This window comes from Arvicanthis niloticus, chromosome 23 (genome assembly GCF_011762505.2).
Source record: "Arvicanthis niloticus isolate mArvNil1 chromosome 23, mArvNil1.pat.X, whole genome shotgun sequence".
NCBI classification, from domain to species: Eukaryota; Metazoa; Chordata; class Mammalia; order Rodentia; family Muridae; genus Arvicanthis; species Arvicanthis niloticus.
In genome coordinates, this window is record NC_133430.1 from 31052797 (window position 1) to 31069022 (window position 16226).

Sequence of the window (16226 nt, forward strand, 5' to 3'; positions counted from 1 at the left end):
GAGGCCCAAGGTGCTCTCCAAATACAGAAGCACTCAACAAATTTGTTACAAATGGCCCCTTTCTCCCTCCCAGTACATAATCCTGTCTGGCCTGGAACTTACCACGTAGACCAGGCTGGCCTCAAAATCACAGAGATCCACTTGTTTCTGCCTCCCAAGTGCTGGGAGTAAAGGCATTTGCTACTGTGCCCAGCCCCAAAATGACGAATTTTAATAAGGGCTTCTGATTCACTGTCTGAGTGAGGTGTGTTTTAAGCATGCTTCTTCTTGTATGAAAGAAAACTTTATAAATATGTGGTTTAGGGAGACACTAGATTTTTCTTAACCCCCAAAGGCTTCCATGGCTCAGGAATTTTAGGTGTATCTAGCTGGGCAAGTTTCAGATGATAGGCATGATGGCCCAGGACAGCTGGTCAGGAAGAAGCATTTCCTCTGGCTATGGCACACTTTCTAGTCCATCACCAGTTCCAATGAGGCCTTTCTCTCATGCATGTAAGAGGGTGCCTTCTTCAATCCAGGTTCAGAACTTAAAGTTTTGGTTCCCACTGAGTGGTAGTGGGAGGCAGAGGTAGGCAGATCTCTGAGTTTGAGGGCAGCCTGGTCTACAGAGTGAGTTCCAGGTTAGTCAAGACTACACAGAGAAACCCTGTCTGGAAAACAAAACAAAACAAAACAAAAAACAGTTCGGTTCCCTAGAGCTGTTTCCTGCTCTCCAGAAGAGATTTTGTTATTCTTGCTATTCTGTGTCCTTGTATAGACATATTTTCCAATAAGGGAAAAATAGCTAGGTGTGGTTGAACATGTCTGCAATTCTGACACTCAGGAGGCTAGAGTTCACCATCTGGGTTAAATATGGAGAACCTGTTCCAAAGAAACAAAAGCAAAAAAAAAAAAAAAAAGTGCATAATATTGGTGACACTGAAGTCAGGATTGCAGTTTAGACACATGATGTATTCAGTAAATTGGTGTGAAAATGGCTGGAGAACAAAGGGAGGAGTGTGCTGTTAGGCAAGGACCAGTCTTGCCTTTTTGGAGCCAGCACTTGCCGTGCCTGCGGGGCAGCATTACTTTGGGTTAAGAAGAGAAAGCAGTGAACAAACTAGACAAAAATCTTTGTCCTTACAAAAAAGAAACAGTGCTAGGGAGGCAGAGAAGTAAATACAGGAAATAAGAAGAATGGGAGCCGAGAGGGGAAATAAATGAGAGAAGGCAGGGCCAAGGGGAAGGCGTGGAAACACAGGACCAGACGGGTTCAAGAGCTCTGTGTGATACAGGAAGGAACTTGAGTTTTCAGCCTCCGTTTCTCGATTTGCAAAATATTACAGTGTCCTCCAGAAGATGGCTCTGACCTTTGTCCCTTTTTCTTTTCCTGACACAGGTCTTCACACAGATATGACAATCTGGCTGTCCTGAAATTCAATGTGCAGATCGTGCGGCCCTTGAACTCACAGAGATCTGCCTGCCTCTGCCTCCTAGTGCTGGGACTAAAGGTAACTACCTCCATATCTGTCCACACCTGGCCCTTCCTCACTTTTAAGCTATGGGATTGAATTGTTGTTGCTTTACATTTATCTATCTATCTATCTATCTATCTATCTATCTATCTATCATCCATGTGGAAGGGTAGAAGTCAAAGAACAACTTCTGGTTTTCTCCTCTGCCATGTGGGTCCCAGGAATCTTACTCAGGTTTTCAAACTTGGTAACAAGTACCACGTTACCCTTGGCTCTTTCACTGGCCCCTGGGATTCTGAATATTGACAGATAAGGAAGCTGAGGGTATGAGATGCTAAGAAACTTGGGTGGTGTTTTAAGGCATTGGTGTTGCTTAGCTTGAAGAACTGTGACACTTTATTTAGGGGACTATGAAGACTGAAGTATATCACAGTGAAGTAATGAAATTGTGTAGTAGGGGAGGGAACTTCATTTCAGCTTCTAATACAAGGAAAAGTAGAACTTTATGGGGGAAGGGGGCCCCCTCAGCTTCCTTATCTGGAAAATGAAAATGTCTAAATTGCCTTTAATCCCAGCACTTGGGAGGCAGAGGCAGGCAGATTTCTGAGTTCGAGGCCAACCTGGTCTACAGAGTGAGTTCCAGGACAGCCAGGGCTACACAGAGAAACCCTGTCTCGAAAAAAAAAAAAAAAAAGTCTAAATTATCCAACAGGACCTTTGAAAATATCAGATGAGACCATTAGGATATGTGAAATAGACCATTTCTGGTGGTGGATACCTGCACTTAGCAGGCAGAGATAGGAGAATCACTTCGTCCCAGGCCAGCCTGGGTCGAAAGAGCCTGTCTCAAAAGGAAAAAGAAAAAAAAAAGAGAAGATATTTTAAATATTGTATAAAAGGTAAGATGAAAAGGTATAGAAAACATATGCACGGGTAATTTACAGGTTGCAAATCTCTTGCAAATGGTCAGAAGATTCCCAAAACTCGAGTGAACAATGAATTAGAATAATTATGTCAATTCTCCTTCATTCAGGGGGGAGATGCTATGCAAATTATCAAGATATACTCAGTAGACTATCAATCTTAGCTTAGATGAGGGATAAAACAATCAAATGGAATGTTCCTAAGTGGATACCTCATAAAATATTATATAGTATTTGCTAGATTTTAAAATGTTTAACAACTCTATTATGTTTGTGCTTGCTTTGTTTTCTGACTTCTGTTCCAGGAAAAGAACCAGGTAGACAGAAAGGAGTTATAAAAAACCGAAAACGAAACAAAAGAACAACCATCTAAATTACTATGGGCAGAAAAGTCATCTTCTGATCTTTTTACTATTGTTCAAGAGACATTAAAGTGGATTACAGTTACACACATAGGTTATTGTTTATTCTTTGGTGTTGTAGTATCTGCTTTTTGAGACATGTACAAAATGTCTCAAAACTCACTATATAGTCCAAGCTAGCTTCAATCTCAAGGCCATCCTCCTTCCTCGCCTGTCAAACCCTAGGATTACAGGCATGTTATATTGAGCGTGGTTCTTAGTATATTTTTCAGCTCCATAACATTTGTTATGGTTGTAACATAAAGATGCTAAACTTTTGTTTTGATTCCAAGACATGGTCTCACTATGTAGCTCTGGCTGTCCTGGAACCCAATATGTAGACTAGGGTGGCCTCCATTCAAGGAGATACATGTGTGTCTGCTTCCTAAGTGCTGGGACTAAAGGTGTGTGCCACTATGCCAGGCACTAAATATTTTTTGAATTGACAAAATACTATATAGTAATTATTTTGTTAAGGAATATTTAGTTTGATTACTTTATTCCTGATTAAACATAAGATCACTAAGTCTATTGATTTATTTATTTTATAGATATGAATTTTGCCTGTGTGTTTGTTTGCTTTTTGGATTTTCAAGACATGGTTTCTCTGTGTAGCTCTGGTGGGATTAAAGGTGTGTATCTCCACTGCTTGGTGCTAAGTCTATTGAGCACATAGGATGTACCTCAATAAACACATTAGACATACTGAGTGTAGTGTCTCTAGCACACAGTAGGTAATCAAGACTTACTAACGAATGAATGAACTAGTCCTATATAAGTCAGCTTACTACAGAAGAACAGGGCAGTGGTGCATACCTTTAAACTCGGCACTTACAAGGCAGAGACAGGTGAGTTCGAGGCCAGTCTGGCCTATACAAAGAGTTCTAGGAGAGCCAGGGCTACACAAAGAAACCTTGTCTCAAAAAGCCAAACCGAACCAACAACAAAATCAAAACCAAAAATGTTTCTTAAATAAATAAATGCACTGTGAACACCAGACTTGCACCAGGCCGGACACTCGGTTGAGAGGCATTAACTGGAAACCTGCCAATTCACGGTCACCTGTTGACCTCTACGCGTTCTTCTCTGAGTTAGTGGCCAACACTCACTAAAAGCCAAATTAAAATTTTCTATTGTGTTTTTTTCCTCTTCAGTGCTTCACTGTCCCAACACCTATCAGAGTAAGCGTCAGGACACCGAAATTCATTTTGTGCCTTAGCCCGGAGTCTACGCAGCCGGTGGGCGGGTCCAGAGAAAGGCCTTGTGGCTGTTTCTTATTGGGGCCTGGTTGCTATGGTGTCACCGATTTTTAAAACTCGTATGAACCACTTCCGGGGGCTTAAAACAACTACTTCCGGGGCTGCCCATACTTACTATGGTTCACTCAGAAGTCTTTCACCACAATAAAAAATGAAACTTGTACGAAAAACTCCTGGGAACTTCTCTATAGCCCCTTAAACCCTGGTTATGACACACTGTCAAATATTTTCTTCCTTTTAAAAATTATTTGCTTCACATTCCTTTTCTGTTTAGCCAATCTCCAAAATGGCGCCGACGGCCTCGCCAGGTCAGAGGCGAGTCACGTGGTTCCCCCCGGTTCCGGCGCGCTAGAGGCCCCGGGTGGTGAACGAGGCTCCGGCACCATGTCTGGTTTGTCTGCCCCACTATCCTGGCCTGGCCCTCTCCTGTCCGCCTTGCTCTTTCTGTTCCTTCTCGGCCCCAGCTCGGTTCTCGGCATCTCCTTCCATCTGCCCGTGAACTCTCGCAAGTGTCTCCGCGAGGAGATCCACAAGGACCTGCTGGTGACGGGCGCCTACGAGATCACGGACCAGTCTGGGGGCGCTGGCGGCCTGCGCACCCACCTCAAGGTGCGGCCCTGGGCGGCGCGGCGGCGGGCGGCAAGAGGGCAGGCGTAGTCGGAGGGAGGCCGAGGTAGGGGAAGGCCGGCAGGCAGAGGCTTGGGCTTGGCCTGGCCTCCCCCAACCCCATCCCTGAGCGCTAAGTACGCGCGGTGGGGACCGCCCCTTCACCCCGCGCGTTGGGGTTCGCGGGGCGGGGCTTCGCGCCAAAGTCGGGGCCCTTGGAAGGGCAGAGAGGTATCGGCGGACCTAGAGTCTAGAGACCTGGGGCTGTTTCGACTTCGGGTTGTCATCAGGGTCCTGTGTCTGTGAAGTCTCGGAAATAGAGCAGTAACGTGATTTTCCTGAGAATCGTTTAAGAGGATCAGTGGGGAATTGACATCATAAGACACCTCGACACCTACAGAATAAAGCAGACAATAAATAACGTTGTCCGTGACTAATAAAATGTGTTATTTATTAAGCATCTGAAGTGTCACTTCCTGTGCCACTTATGGTTGTGCTCAGACACTACCCTGTGGGACACATGGTTATGATTGGCCTCCTTATAGAAACACAGAAACTGAGGCTCAGGTAGAATGAACAGTTGTTGGAGATGGAATTGGCCAGCTACGTGTATTGATGGAAAAGTGCTAAAAAAAATCTTTCTTTTGCTTCTTATTTGTGATTCCTGGGGTTTATTATTGATCACAAGATGGTCACAGTCCCTAGTCTCTTCTCTTAGCTACACCAGGGTCATCTAGATCAGCTACTTTACTTAATGCCGTTTGGTCCCAGTTTTCAGTGGAGTTTTGCTTGACTAGATTTTTTGAGTTGTTAGTAGTCGAGTTGGTTGTGTTCATTCACAATAAGCACTAGTAATTTTTTTTTTTTGTTTCTTTTTAACAGGAGGAAAACTTCACATTCTTAAGCCAAATAGAAACAGTTACTTAAGGTGGTTTTTTTGTTTGTTTGTTTGTTTGTATTTTTTTAACTTTTGTTTTTGGCTGCATGTACATATGTATACCTTGTGGGTGCCTAGGGCCCGTGGAGGCCAGAAGAGGGCATCAGATGTCCTAGAACTGATGTTTAAGATGGTTATGAGCCACTATATGGGTGCTGGGAACCCAACTTAGGTCTTCTGAAAGTGCAACAAGTGATGTAAACCTCTGAGCATCTCAACAGTTTTATTTTAACAAGCTTCAGTTATATTGTTTCCATTTAAAGTATGAATATGGCCACAGTAGTGATAATGTAACAGACTATTTGGGAGAGAAAAACTATTTCAGGGCTATTGTTTGGTGTGCGATCTTTTTGTTATCCCTTTAAATATTGAACTTTCAACCAAGAAAGTGTTGGTGGTACATTTTAAAGACACAGGTACAGTGTCTGGGGTGTGGTAATGCTGGCTCCAGAGTAGAAGAGAAGTAGTGCCTAGAATCAAAGAATCTGAGCAGCTAAAGAAGACCTTGCTCTTCAACGTTGCTGTCTCTCCTTGAATCTTGTGATTGAAAACCCTTCCAGAGCTCACTGTTGCCTGTTTACTCTTGCCAACTCAACTCTGCACACTGGCCTCATGAGATCTGTCTTGAAGCTTCCTATGTTTGGTAGTTTCCAATTTGTGTTGTAAATAGGGCCTTCCTGAACAGCACTCACTGTAACAGTCTCTGCTTATCCTTTGTCTCCCTTATTAGGCTATTAGTAGTTTCCTAAGGGTAGGGATTGTTTTCCTGTTCATATTTTCTATAATGTTATGCACATTGCCTTGCTTCTATTCTGTTCAGTCGAAACAGGAACCATGGTTCAACCTTACAGTAGTGAATATCTGGATGGGTCAGAGGCTGGTGAAGGGACATCACCAGCAGGAAGGAGTCTGTGCTTCAGCTCACTAGTATTTCTCCAACACTCCATTACTCTCCTTTTGTCTGTTGTCTCTCTCCTAAGCAGCTTAGTTGGACTACGGAATCTTAAACCCGAATGCCAAGTAGATAGCGCCTAGGAGTGAGTTGAGCCAGACACTAAAAAAGAAACCCGGGAAACAGCCACGATAAGTGTGGTGGAACTGGTGTGGCGGAGATTGTGAACTTGGAGTGAGCAGCACTCCCTCCCCTTGGTTTTAGGCCTCACTGGAAGGTTGGGTTAGCCTGGAACCCTCTGTCCTCCTAGCTCAGCCTTGCAAGTGCCGGGATTATAGCTGTTTGCCAGCGTGCTTGCTCTTGATGAATCCCGACCTGCAAACACGTGGGCCCTTTTGTTCCATCTGGTGTTTCAAGTGAAATACAAAGTACAAATTTTGTCAAAGTCCGGAGTTTTCTTGGATTGGTGTCTTATTGGGTGGTGTCTCATTTTCATTGTTACGGAGAATATATCTATTTACATGTGTTACACAGAATTTGTAATTCTTCAGATCCATACTTGTTCAATCTTCACCCTTTCCTTGTATTCTTTTCTACTAAATTGTCTCATTCCCAGGAAATCTTCAATACTAGCATTTCAGCCCAGCTTGAGTCTCTTAAAACATAGGAACATGACTACTATGTTCTATGGCCATGTTACACCTTTTCAGAAATAACAGTGAGCTAGGTGCAGTTGCTGAGGAGACTGAGGTAGGAGGGTTAGCTGAGCAACATAGTGAAAACCAGGTGAGGTGAGATCACTGAATCGGGTGAGTGTGAGCTGTCTGCTTTTAACAAATTCAGACCCCTCACTCAAAACAAAACACATGAAATCCCGCAATGATTCCATAATGTCACATGATACCCAGAACATACTAAGATTTCACCACCCATGGAATGTTCCAGTAGGTAAAGACTCTTGTCATTAAGCCTGAGTTCAACTCCTGGAACCCACATGGTGGGGAGAGAGAATCAGCTCTCAGAAGTTGTCCTGTAAACTTTCACATGCACACACACACACAATAAATTATAGCAAAAAATTTTTAATTCCCTACTTGTTTGAAAAGTCTTGCTTAAAATGAGTGTGTTGGCCAGAGAGGTAGCTTAGCATCAGAACAAATACTACTCTCATGGAGGACCTCGGGTTCCCATCACCTGCATCTGGCAGTTCACACCTCCCCTCCCCATATTTCTTATAAAAGGAGTAAAGAATAAGTATGTAATCAGACTCAGTTTTATCTTTTTGCTGTGAATACTTGATAGCTGGTGTTGTATGGGGCTTGGGATATAGCTTATTGGTAGAGAAAGAGTACTTCTCTCATGTTCCAGACACTGGGTTTGACCCCTAGTACTGAAAAAGAAGTCTGCTTACCTCGTGGATAGCACTCTGCACATCATGTGTGATCAAGAAACATGATGGTATTTTCCATGTCCCTCTGATCTGCTATAGATTCATAAATTCAAATGTATTTTAGGGTCCACATTACCATAAGTTTAAAGGCTAGAAAGACAGCACTAAATTTAATCGTTAGTAGTTTATTATGTAGAGTGGAATTAGAGACGAGGAATTTTTTATTATTTTTTATTTATTTATTATTTATTATTATTTTATTATTATTTATTGTCTGCCTGCTTCTGTCTCCCAAGTGCTGGGATTGAAAGCATGTGCCATGACTACCCAGTGGACTTTTTTTTCAACATTTATTTCTATGTAATATGTATATATATATATATATATATATATATATATATATATATATGTATAATTTACTTATAAGCCCCTCAGCTGCTTGCAACTGTAGTATCTATTAGTACTACTTCCTGGCTTAGAGTCTGCCTCAAGGGCTCCTACAGTATCCTTTCAGCTTCAAAAATCTACTCCCCAAGCACATAGCTCCTGTGACCAGCTTATGGCTTATTAAGTTGGCCCATTCTTGGCTTTGGGGCACCTCCTATGTGCTTTTGTTATGTACTGCTTGACAGGCTTGAAGGTGTACTTGGTGTAGTGTGGTACTTTCTTGTTGATCTCCATAATGTCTTAAACCAGTAGGTAGGGATGTGTGTGTGTGTGTGTGTGTGTGTGTGTGTGTGTGTGAGAGAGAGAGAGAGAGAGAGAGAGAGAGAGAGAGAGAGAGAGAGAGAGAGAGTTTAAAACAAAATCCTTTGCTGAATCTGTATCTCCCCAAGACTGGCTAACAAGCACACTCTAGGGTGTCTCCTGACTCGGCCTCCCCAGAGCTGGGATTATAGGCATCCACTTACTGCTGCACTTGACTTTTTAAGTGGGTGCTGAAGATCCAGGCTCAGGTCATGCTTATTTTACTGTCAGCTGAGCCAGCTTCCCAGCCCCTACATTTTTGGCTTGTTTGTTTGAAAATGGGGATTCTGCATAGCTCACGCTGACCTTGACTTCCTGCAGCCCCCTGCCTGTTGGGATTATAGGCACTTAGCGCAACACTCAGCTCTCTTATGTTTCTTTTCCTGGGTTGGGGGAAGGGCTTGAGGTAGTGTTGTATGACACACAGGATAGCAGAAGATGACTTTGAACTCCTGATCCTCCTGCCTCTGCCTCCCAAGTGCTGGGATTACCGAGGAGAACTGCCATCCCTGTAGAATACTGAATGAAGAGTCCGCCTCTCTACTCATAGATTCGGACTGAATTGTTAGCGACTGCGCTAGTGTAGAGTGTGTGGTCTCAGCTACTTACTCCATCTCATTCAGTCCCCTATGAGGTGTGGGACGCAGAGCTCAAGGAGGGAAAGCAGTGAGCTGAGTGAGTCTGGATTCAGGGAAGCAGCTGGGTTTTGTTCCACTGAGTGAAAACTTCATTGTTCTCTGGCCTCATGTGGGATTGAAGTGATCAGATGTGCAACGGTTCTTTTGTTTTGTGTATTGGTTTCTTGAGACAGTTTTTCTGTGTAGCTCTGGCCATCCTGGAACTCACTTGTAGACCAGGCTGCCCCAAACTCTGCCTCTGCTTCTCAGGGGTTAAAGGCCTGTGCCACCACCACCATGTTTTGTTGTTGTTGTTTTTGTTTTCTTTCTTTCTTTCTTTCTTTCTTTCTTTCTTTCTTTCTTTCTTTTTTCAATCTGTCTTTCTATATCTATTCTTTTGGGTTTTGTTTTGCTTTGTTTTGAGACAGGGTCTTACTATGAAGCCCTGGCTGTCCTGGAACTCACTCTTTAGACCAGGCTGGCCTCAGACTCATAGAGATCCATCTGCTACTGCCTCTTGTGTGCTGGGATTAAAGGCAAGTGCCACCACTGCCCAGTGATATGGAATGTTTTAATAAGAGGGGTTCTGAGTATTCTGTTTGTGATTCTTCTACTTATATTTAAAAATATTTCTTTATTATTTAGTATTTGTCCTACCTGGTTTATGAGTTGTAGTGGAAATAACAGAGATAAACCATAAAACAAAATGGAAAAAAAAATGGTTCTCAGTAGTGAAAAGTAAGGGCAAAACTGATTGGTGGAATAAAGGACATTTAAGTGGTCAGGGAAATCTTCTGGCTAGCTAGCCATAGGCTTTTCCTGCAAAGGCTTGCGTGTCAGACACACTTTGTGTTGGAGATGTCCAGCTGTACTTCATCACTCTCCTCCCCATTTACTGCACAGCATGAGTTGTGCTGACCCATCCCTAGTACTAGATTGTAAAGACTTTGCTACCCACATGTGAGGCTGGAAGTGTCCTCTCCCTATCCATAGCAATATCCATGTCACCCTGCTGCTTTAGGTCCTAATAAGAGCTGTCATAGGAACTGATAGGCCTAGGTGTAGGGACTGCAGACATGAACACCCATGCTGGACAGTGTGAAGAGGTACGTGTAATACAGTTTCCAGGTTTTAAGGAAGTGATTATATTTCTGATGTCTATGTTGAGAACATTTCTGTGCTGTACAGGGAAACAATAGAGTACTTGTTACTTATTTCTCAGAAGAAATAAGCCGCTCTTTTATCAGTCACTTCCACACGAATCCTTACTTGGGCTCACCTTTTTCTTTTAGTGAAAATAATGGCCCTTTTAAATTGATATTTATACTGTTACTGTTATCAGTGGATTAAAGATTTAAAAAAAAAAAAAAAAAAAAAAAAAAAAAAACCAGACCAGTAACGAGATGGCTTGCTACAGAAAGCCAACTGGTACATTAATATAGGATCACATTACAATCTGGTTTCTTTTTGTATTACATACAAATCTTCTGGCCTTAAGCTCTTAAGCCCTGACCTTGTATTTCTTCCTTCATAAAAGTTAAAGCATAGTGTTTCTTCATTGAACTCTTATGCAGTGACCAGTTGTTACAACTTTGCATCTTCCAACTCATCTAGAAAGGGGACTGCTGAGACTTTGAAATCAGTCATAACTTCTGAAGACAGAGTCCAGCTTTTAGGAAGTAGATCAAATTATAGACGTAACCTAGAGGGGTGCGGTGACTTTGTCAGTTGCTGACTGGTGCTTGATGCTAAGCCACTGCCCCCAGATTCATTTGCAGCTTGCAGCCTAGACAGTAGGGCCCTCTGTGAAATCATCCAGCTGGACACAGACCAGAATTTGGGCCCCCCAAAGAAGCCTCAGACTTGAGGGAGGTTGATGTCATCTGCTTTATCCTGTGCCCCAACTTCATTGTTCCACGTAATGTGTGGGAAGTCAAGGGGCTAGCTGTAAAAGAGAACAAGGCTTTGTTTGTGCCTAAGAGGGTCATGCTGGAGGTTTTTTACCGTAAATAACTCTGGAACAGTATGAAAAAAAACATTTGATCTGGCTTCACCCCCGCAGAAGTGTTAGGGCAGCGACTGGCCCTCCCTTCTTCCCTGCTCTCCACCCCCTCCAGTCAAGCCTGATTATTGCCTGTGGTAAGTTAATGTAACAAATACTGATAGAAGTAGGAAGAGACCATCTGCCTGCTCTCCCACTGGTGCTTGGATGTTTCCATTTCTGCATCTCAACAGTTGTACAGAAACCCCATTCTTGATCATATTAGCTTAAGCAGTATTGGGCGTATTGTGCCACGTCATAGCTGAGTTGGGTGGAAAATTTGAATGAATGTAGTGTTGAATGCTGCTTGCTGTGTAAGTTTGGCTTTGTTCTCAGTATAATCTATATGATCTTCTGACTTCAGACATACAGTTGATAGACTTTGTATTTGCTCTTGACTGAAAAATCAGGGTAGAGGCTAGAGAGATGGCTAAGTGGATATGTATGAGTTAGCATGTACCGCTTTCAGAGGACTTGAGTTTGGTTCCTAGCACCCCTTTGGGTAGTTTACAACCGCCTATAACTGTAGTTCTGGAGACACCTGCACCTCCACACAGACATACATAATTAAAAATAAAAATGAATTTTACAAAAGAAAAGAAAGATCAGTAAATTCTGTCAGTGTTCTTTGTTTCTAAGATACAGTGGCAACTTGTGGTTTACATGTTCCTTTGTGCAGGAAGTTGAGCTAGATCGTCTAGAATACTCACTTTACCAAACTGCCACCCATCCTCACCCCACAACTGGAGACAGTAGTCTAGGCTAGGCTCAAACTTTCGATGTAGCCGAAGCTAACTCTTCTCTTCTTCCTTTCTGGTTCCCAAATGTTGGAATTGTAGGTATGCATTACTACCCCTGCCTCTGCACATGCCCGAGTGTGTGTTTGTATGTGTGCCCGTGGTGGGGGGGGGTGCCTATGGGGGGGTACGCATATGGAAGTCAGAGGGCAACTTGAAGGTGCTGGTTCTCTCCTGCCGTGTGGTGTGGGTTCCAGGGATTGAAATCACATCGCCACTTGTCCTTTAGACGGTTTCTGTCTGAACCACTTGCCAGCCTTAGCCTTTGACAGTGTCATTCCTTTCCCAGACTACAACTGCTCGAGTTTTTGTTTTAGTTAGCTTGTTTGAGATAGGGTTTTACCTGGAAGCCCTGATTGCCTTGGTACTCACTGTAGTCTGAGGCTGGTCTCAAAGTTGATCAGCTGCCTCACATGTGCTAGAATTACAGGCATGAGCCAGTAGACCTAGCTTCCTGTTAGGTTATTCTTGTAATTTATTCCTTATCAGATTATAACCCACATCCCAGAAATGCTAGAGTTGAGTTGGATTCCTCACTATGTTGGTTAGGGTCTCTATTGTGATAAAACACATGACCAAAAGCAGCTTGGTCTTACATGTAGTCCAGGAAGCCAGGCAGGAATGTGGAGGCAGAAACTGAAACAGCTAATGGTGGGATGGGGCTCGTTGACGGGCTCCTCATGACTTGCTTACTTTGTTTTCTTATATTATCCAGACCCACCTGCCCAGGGGGCACTGCCCCCATCGAGTTGGACCCACTCTCTTCAATCATTAATCAAAAAATGCCCTACAGGCTTGCCCTCAGGCCAGTCTGTTGGAGGCATGTTCTCAATTGAGTTTCCCTCTATAAGACTCTTAAGTGGCCAGGCAGTGGTGGTGCACGCCTTTAATCCCAGCACTTGGGAGGCAGAGGCAGGTGGATTTCTGAGTTCGAGGCCAACCTGGTCTACAGAGTGAGTTCCAGGACAGCCAGGGCTACACAGAGAAACCCTGTCTCGAAAAACAAAACAAAACAAAAAGACTCTAGTTCCAGCATGTACTCTCCCTTTCTGTCATCTAAAAGTGTGGAAAGCCTGCTTTGCTAGGCTTTTGTACCCTACAGTTTCCAGTATCTTGCTGTTTCTCTGAAGATGGACTTGGTTGTTTGTATTCCCATGCAGTGACTACGCAGGGCTTTGGAAATTCTGTTCCACTTTGTGCCCCAATTGTCCTTCGGTTTGGATAACAGCACACTCCTAATGCAGTTCAGCGGGAAGTATGAGGATAACTTGATGGCTTAGGTTCTGAGTTAGGACTCATAGACAGTTGTGATAATCCACCAGTCCTGGATGGCTGTAACATTTCACTGAGTGCTAGTGTGGCAGGCACTGCTCTAGGCCTTGACATCCTCAGTCATCTGGTGAAGTATTCACAACTATGTCCTTACTTTGTGGATAAAGCACAGAGGTTAAAGAACATGTCTAAGGCTTTACAACCAGTAAGTGATGTGACTGTGATTTGAACATAGAACAGAGTCGGTCTCTAGAACTTCTCATCATTTTTCTTCTCTTTGTTTGTTTGTTTTTGTTTTTCTGAGACCAAGTCTAACATAACCTGGTTGGCCTTGAACTCTGTGTAGCTTAGGATGACTTTGAACACCTTCCTGATCCTCTCATGTTTTCCCAAGTGCTGAGACTGCTGGCATGAGCTATCATGCCCATCTTAGAATCTCTCATCTTTTAAAAAAAATATATTTTATTTTACGTGTATGGGTGTTTTGATTGTATGTATATCCAGTTTTGTTTGTTTTTTTTTTTTGTTTTTTTTGTTTGTTTGTTTTTTGTTTTTTTGATTTTTCAGGATTTCTCCATGTATGTAGCCTGACTGTCTTGGACCTCACTCTGTAGACCAGGCTGACCTTGAAGATTCACCCGCCTCTGCCTGTTGAACACTGGGATTAAAGGCCATGTACCATCACTGACTGGCTCGAATATATATCTTTGTACCACATTCATGTCTGGTCCCCAGAGAGACCAGAAGACCTTGGATCCCCTGAGACTGCAGTCACTAATGATTTCGAGCTATCATGTGTGTCTTGGAATTGAACTAGGGTGCTCTGCACAAACAAGGTCTCTTAACTGCTGAGCCATCTCTTCACCCCAGAAGCGTTCATCTTAACTGACATCTTGTATTGTGTCTCAAAACAAAAAAATGTTGATGTCTTTGTTGAGAATATTTTTATTCTGTACTAGAACTTCTAGGCAGGACCCACAAGATTTGGTGGTTCTCCTTAAAATCTTTTACTCATTATTATGTCATGGCTGACCATGACTTGAAGAAGACAACAGTGTAAATAGGGGCCAACTTGAAGGGAATTGCATCTTCTCACTAATACGAAATTTAAACGATTTGTAAGATTATTTTATGTGTCTGTATGTTTATGCACCATGTGTGAACCTGTTGTCCACAGAGACCAGAAGAGAGTGTTAGATCCCTGAAACTGAAGTTAGAGGGGTTGTTAGCCACTGTGTGGGCACTGAGAACCAAACCCTGGTCCTCTGGAAGAGCAGCCAGTGCTTCAACTGGTGAGCCACCTCTCCAGCCCTAGGGTGGCTCTTAATGGGTCTCTCTGATGGTTTTCTCTTGATAAATCTGGATTTGTGTGTATGGGGTTGGAGACTGCAGAGGTCAAATGTCATTCTTACTACATGTCACTGTGACTTGTCGCAGGTCATCTGCCTGAGTTGGTGTTTGTCAGCCTTCTCCACGGAAGCTCTTCTTTTTACACTGTGTTCTTTGGGGTGAAGTCATTTAGTACAGCCAGCCCACACACAAGGAGTGGGGAGTTAGGTTCACTTCCTACAGGGTGTGGTGTTAGTCTGTGAGAGATTTGTCTCTTCTCCCTCAGTTACTTGTTTAATCATGCATTGCCTGTACGGAGTCATAGATATTGTGTACTTGAGAGTACAATCCATTGATAATTTTTCTTGGTAATCAAGTTGTTTTCATCTTTGCTGTACAAAGCAGTTTCCTTGGGCTGGTCTCTTTCACATTCTCCCATCCTAGGGGTTTGCTTTTGAGGGCTTCTTCACTTTCTGGTACTATAGGACACCTGATCTTGTATATTTTCAGATTGGTCCTAGGATTCAGGGTTCCCATTTCTCCAAGAAGCCCTGTTTTTGTTTGTCAGATTGTCTCTTAGAATAGATAGTATTGTTAATGGTTTTTTTTCTGGTGCCCTTCCCCCCAACAGTTGCAACAGGTGGCCAGATATTTCCGTCTTTGCAATTTTAGAGCAATGCCAGTGTTCTGTGAGCAGGAGCGGGCTGGGATACAAAGAAAGTTGTGGTGGTAAGGGGGGCCATGCAGAGAGCCAGGGCTTGGGCACATTCAGGTTCCTTTAGGTCCTGGTGCTACTGTGTGAGGTCAGACCAGCATCTACAGGCGGCCAGGTTACTGCATCTGCTTTAGCAGGCTGTGGTCGAAAATGGCAGGCACCTTTCAGATAACTGATCGTGCTTAGTTCTAGCAACTTTGTCCTGAGATAAGTTTGTAGGCTTCATCAGTAAACAGATCATATGTAACTCAGCTGGCTTTTCTTCTCAGTTTCAAGTAGACTTAAGGTCAAATGTACTATAAAAGGTTTCAGGCCCTTGAAACTCGGCTGTATTCCTTCCTCCAGGTGAGCACTGTTCTGGTTTATCCCAAAGTGCTTTATTGTCCCAAGCTACTAACAGCTCCCGAATTAGGCAGGGTGTTATCTTGAATGTTTGGTAATGGAATTGGTGAGCAGGCAGGTTTCTGGACCAGCTCAAGAACGTACTCCTAGCCACTGCTTAAACTAACCCAAGAAGATAGAATTCTAGATGAGTTTATTTCCCCGGTGACCTGTTTTCTCACTTAGTTGACAGTTTCAGTGTGAGCATTCAGGTAGTCTTGACTTTGACTACTCTGTATATGCAATTAACACCTTTTCCTCTCTTTAAGTTGTGAGTTTTGTTTGCTTTTCATTAGAAACTGTTATCTAGAAACATAATTTTATTACTTCCTGTTCCATAATGTCATTTATGGAGCAGTTTTAGCGCTTAATATTACCTTTGTTTAATCAGAGAATTAATTATATGGTAATTACTACAAGCATTTTGTTGTTTAGCCATGCATGATAGTTACTGAAGGCTGTAAT

General features: G+C 43.1%; 1 protein-coding gene and 1 long non-coding RNA gene across 2 annotated transcripts in view; both read left to right on the top strand.

Moving 5' to 3' along the window:
- The first annotated feature begins 1352 nt into the window (after nt 1-1352).
- On the top strand, nt 1353-2828 carry LOC143436958 (uncharacterized). The gene is made up of 2 exons (XR_013106691.1): nt 1353-1490; nt 2683-2828. It is a non-coding gene; the product is annotated as an uncharacterized LOC143436958 (long non-coding RNA).
- A 1533-nt stretch (nt 2829-4361) lies between these two features.
- Nucleotides 4362-16226, top strand: part of Tmed10 (transmembrane p24 trafficking protein 10) — a 32602-nt gene continuing 20737 nt past the window's right edge. The window contains exon 1 of the mRNA XM_076921633.1: nt 4362-4646. Coding sequence (XP_076777748.1) covers nt 4422-4646 — 225 coding nt within the window. The 5' untranslated portion in view covers nt 4362-4421. The remainder of the gene's footprint in view (nt 4647-16226) is intronic.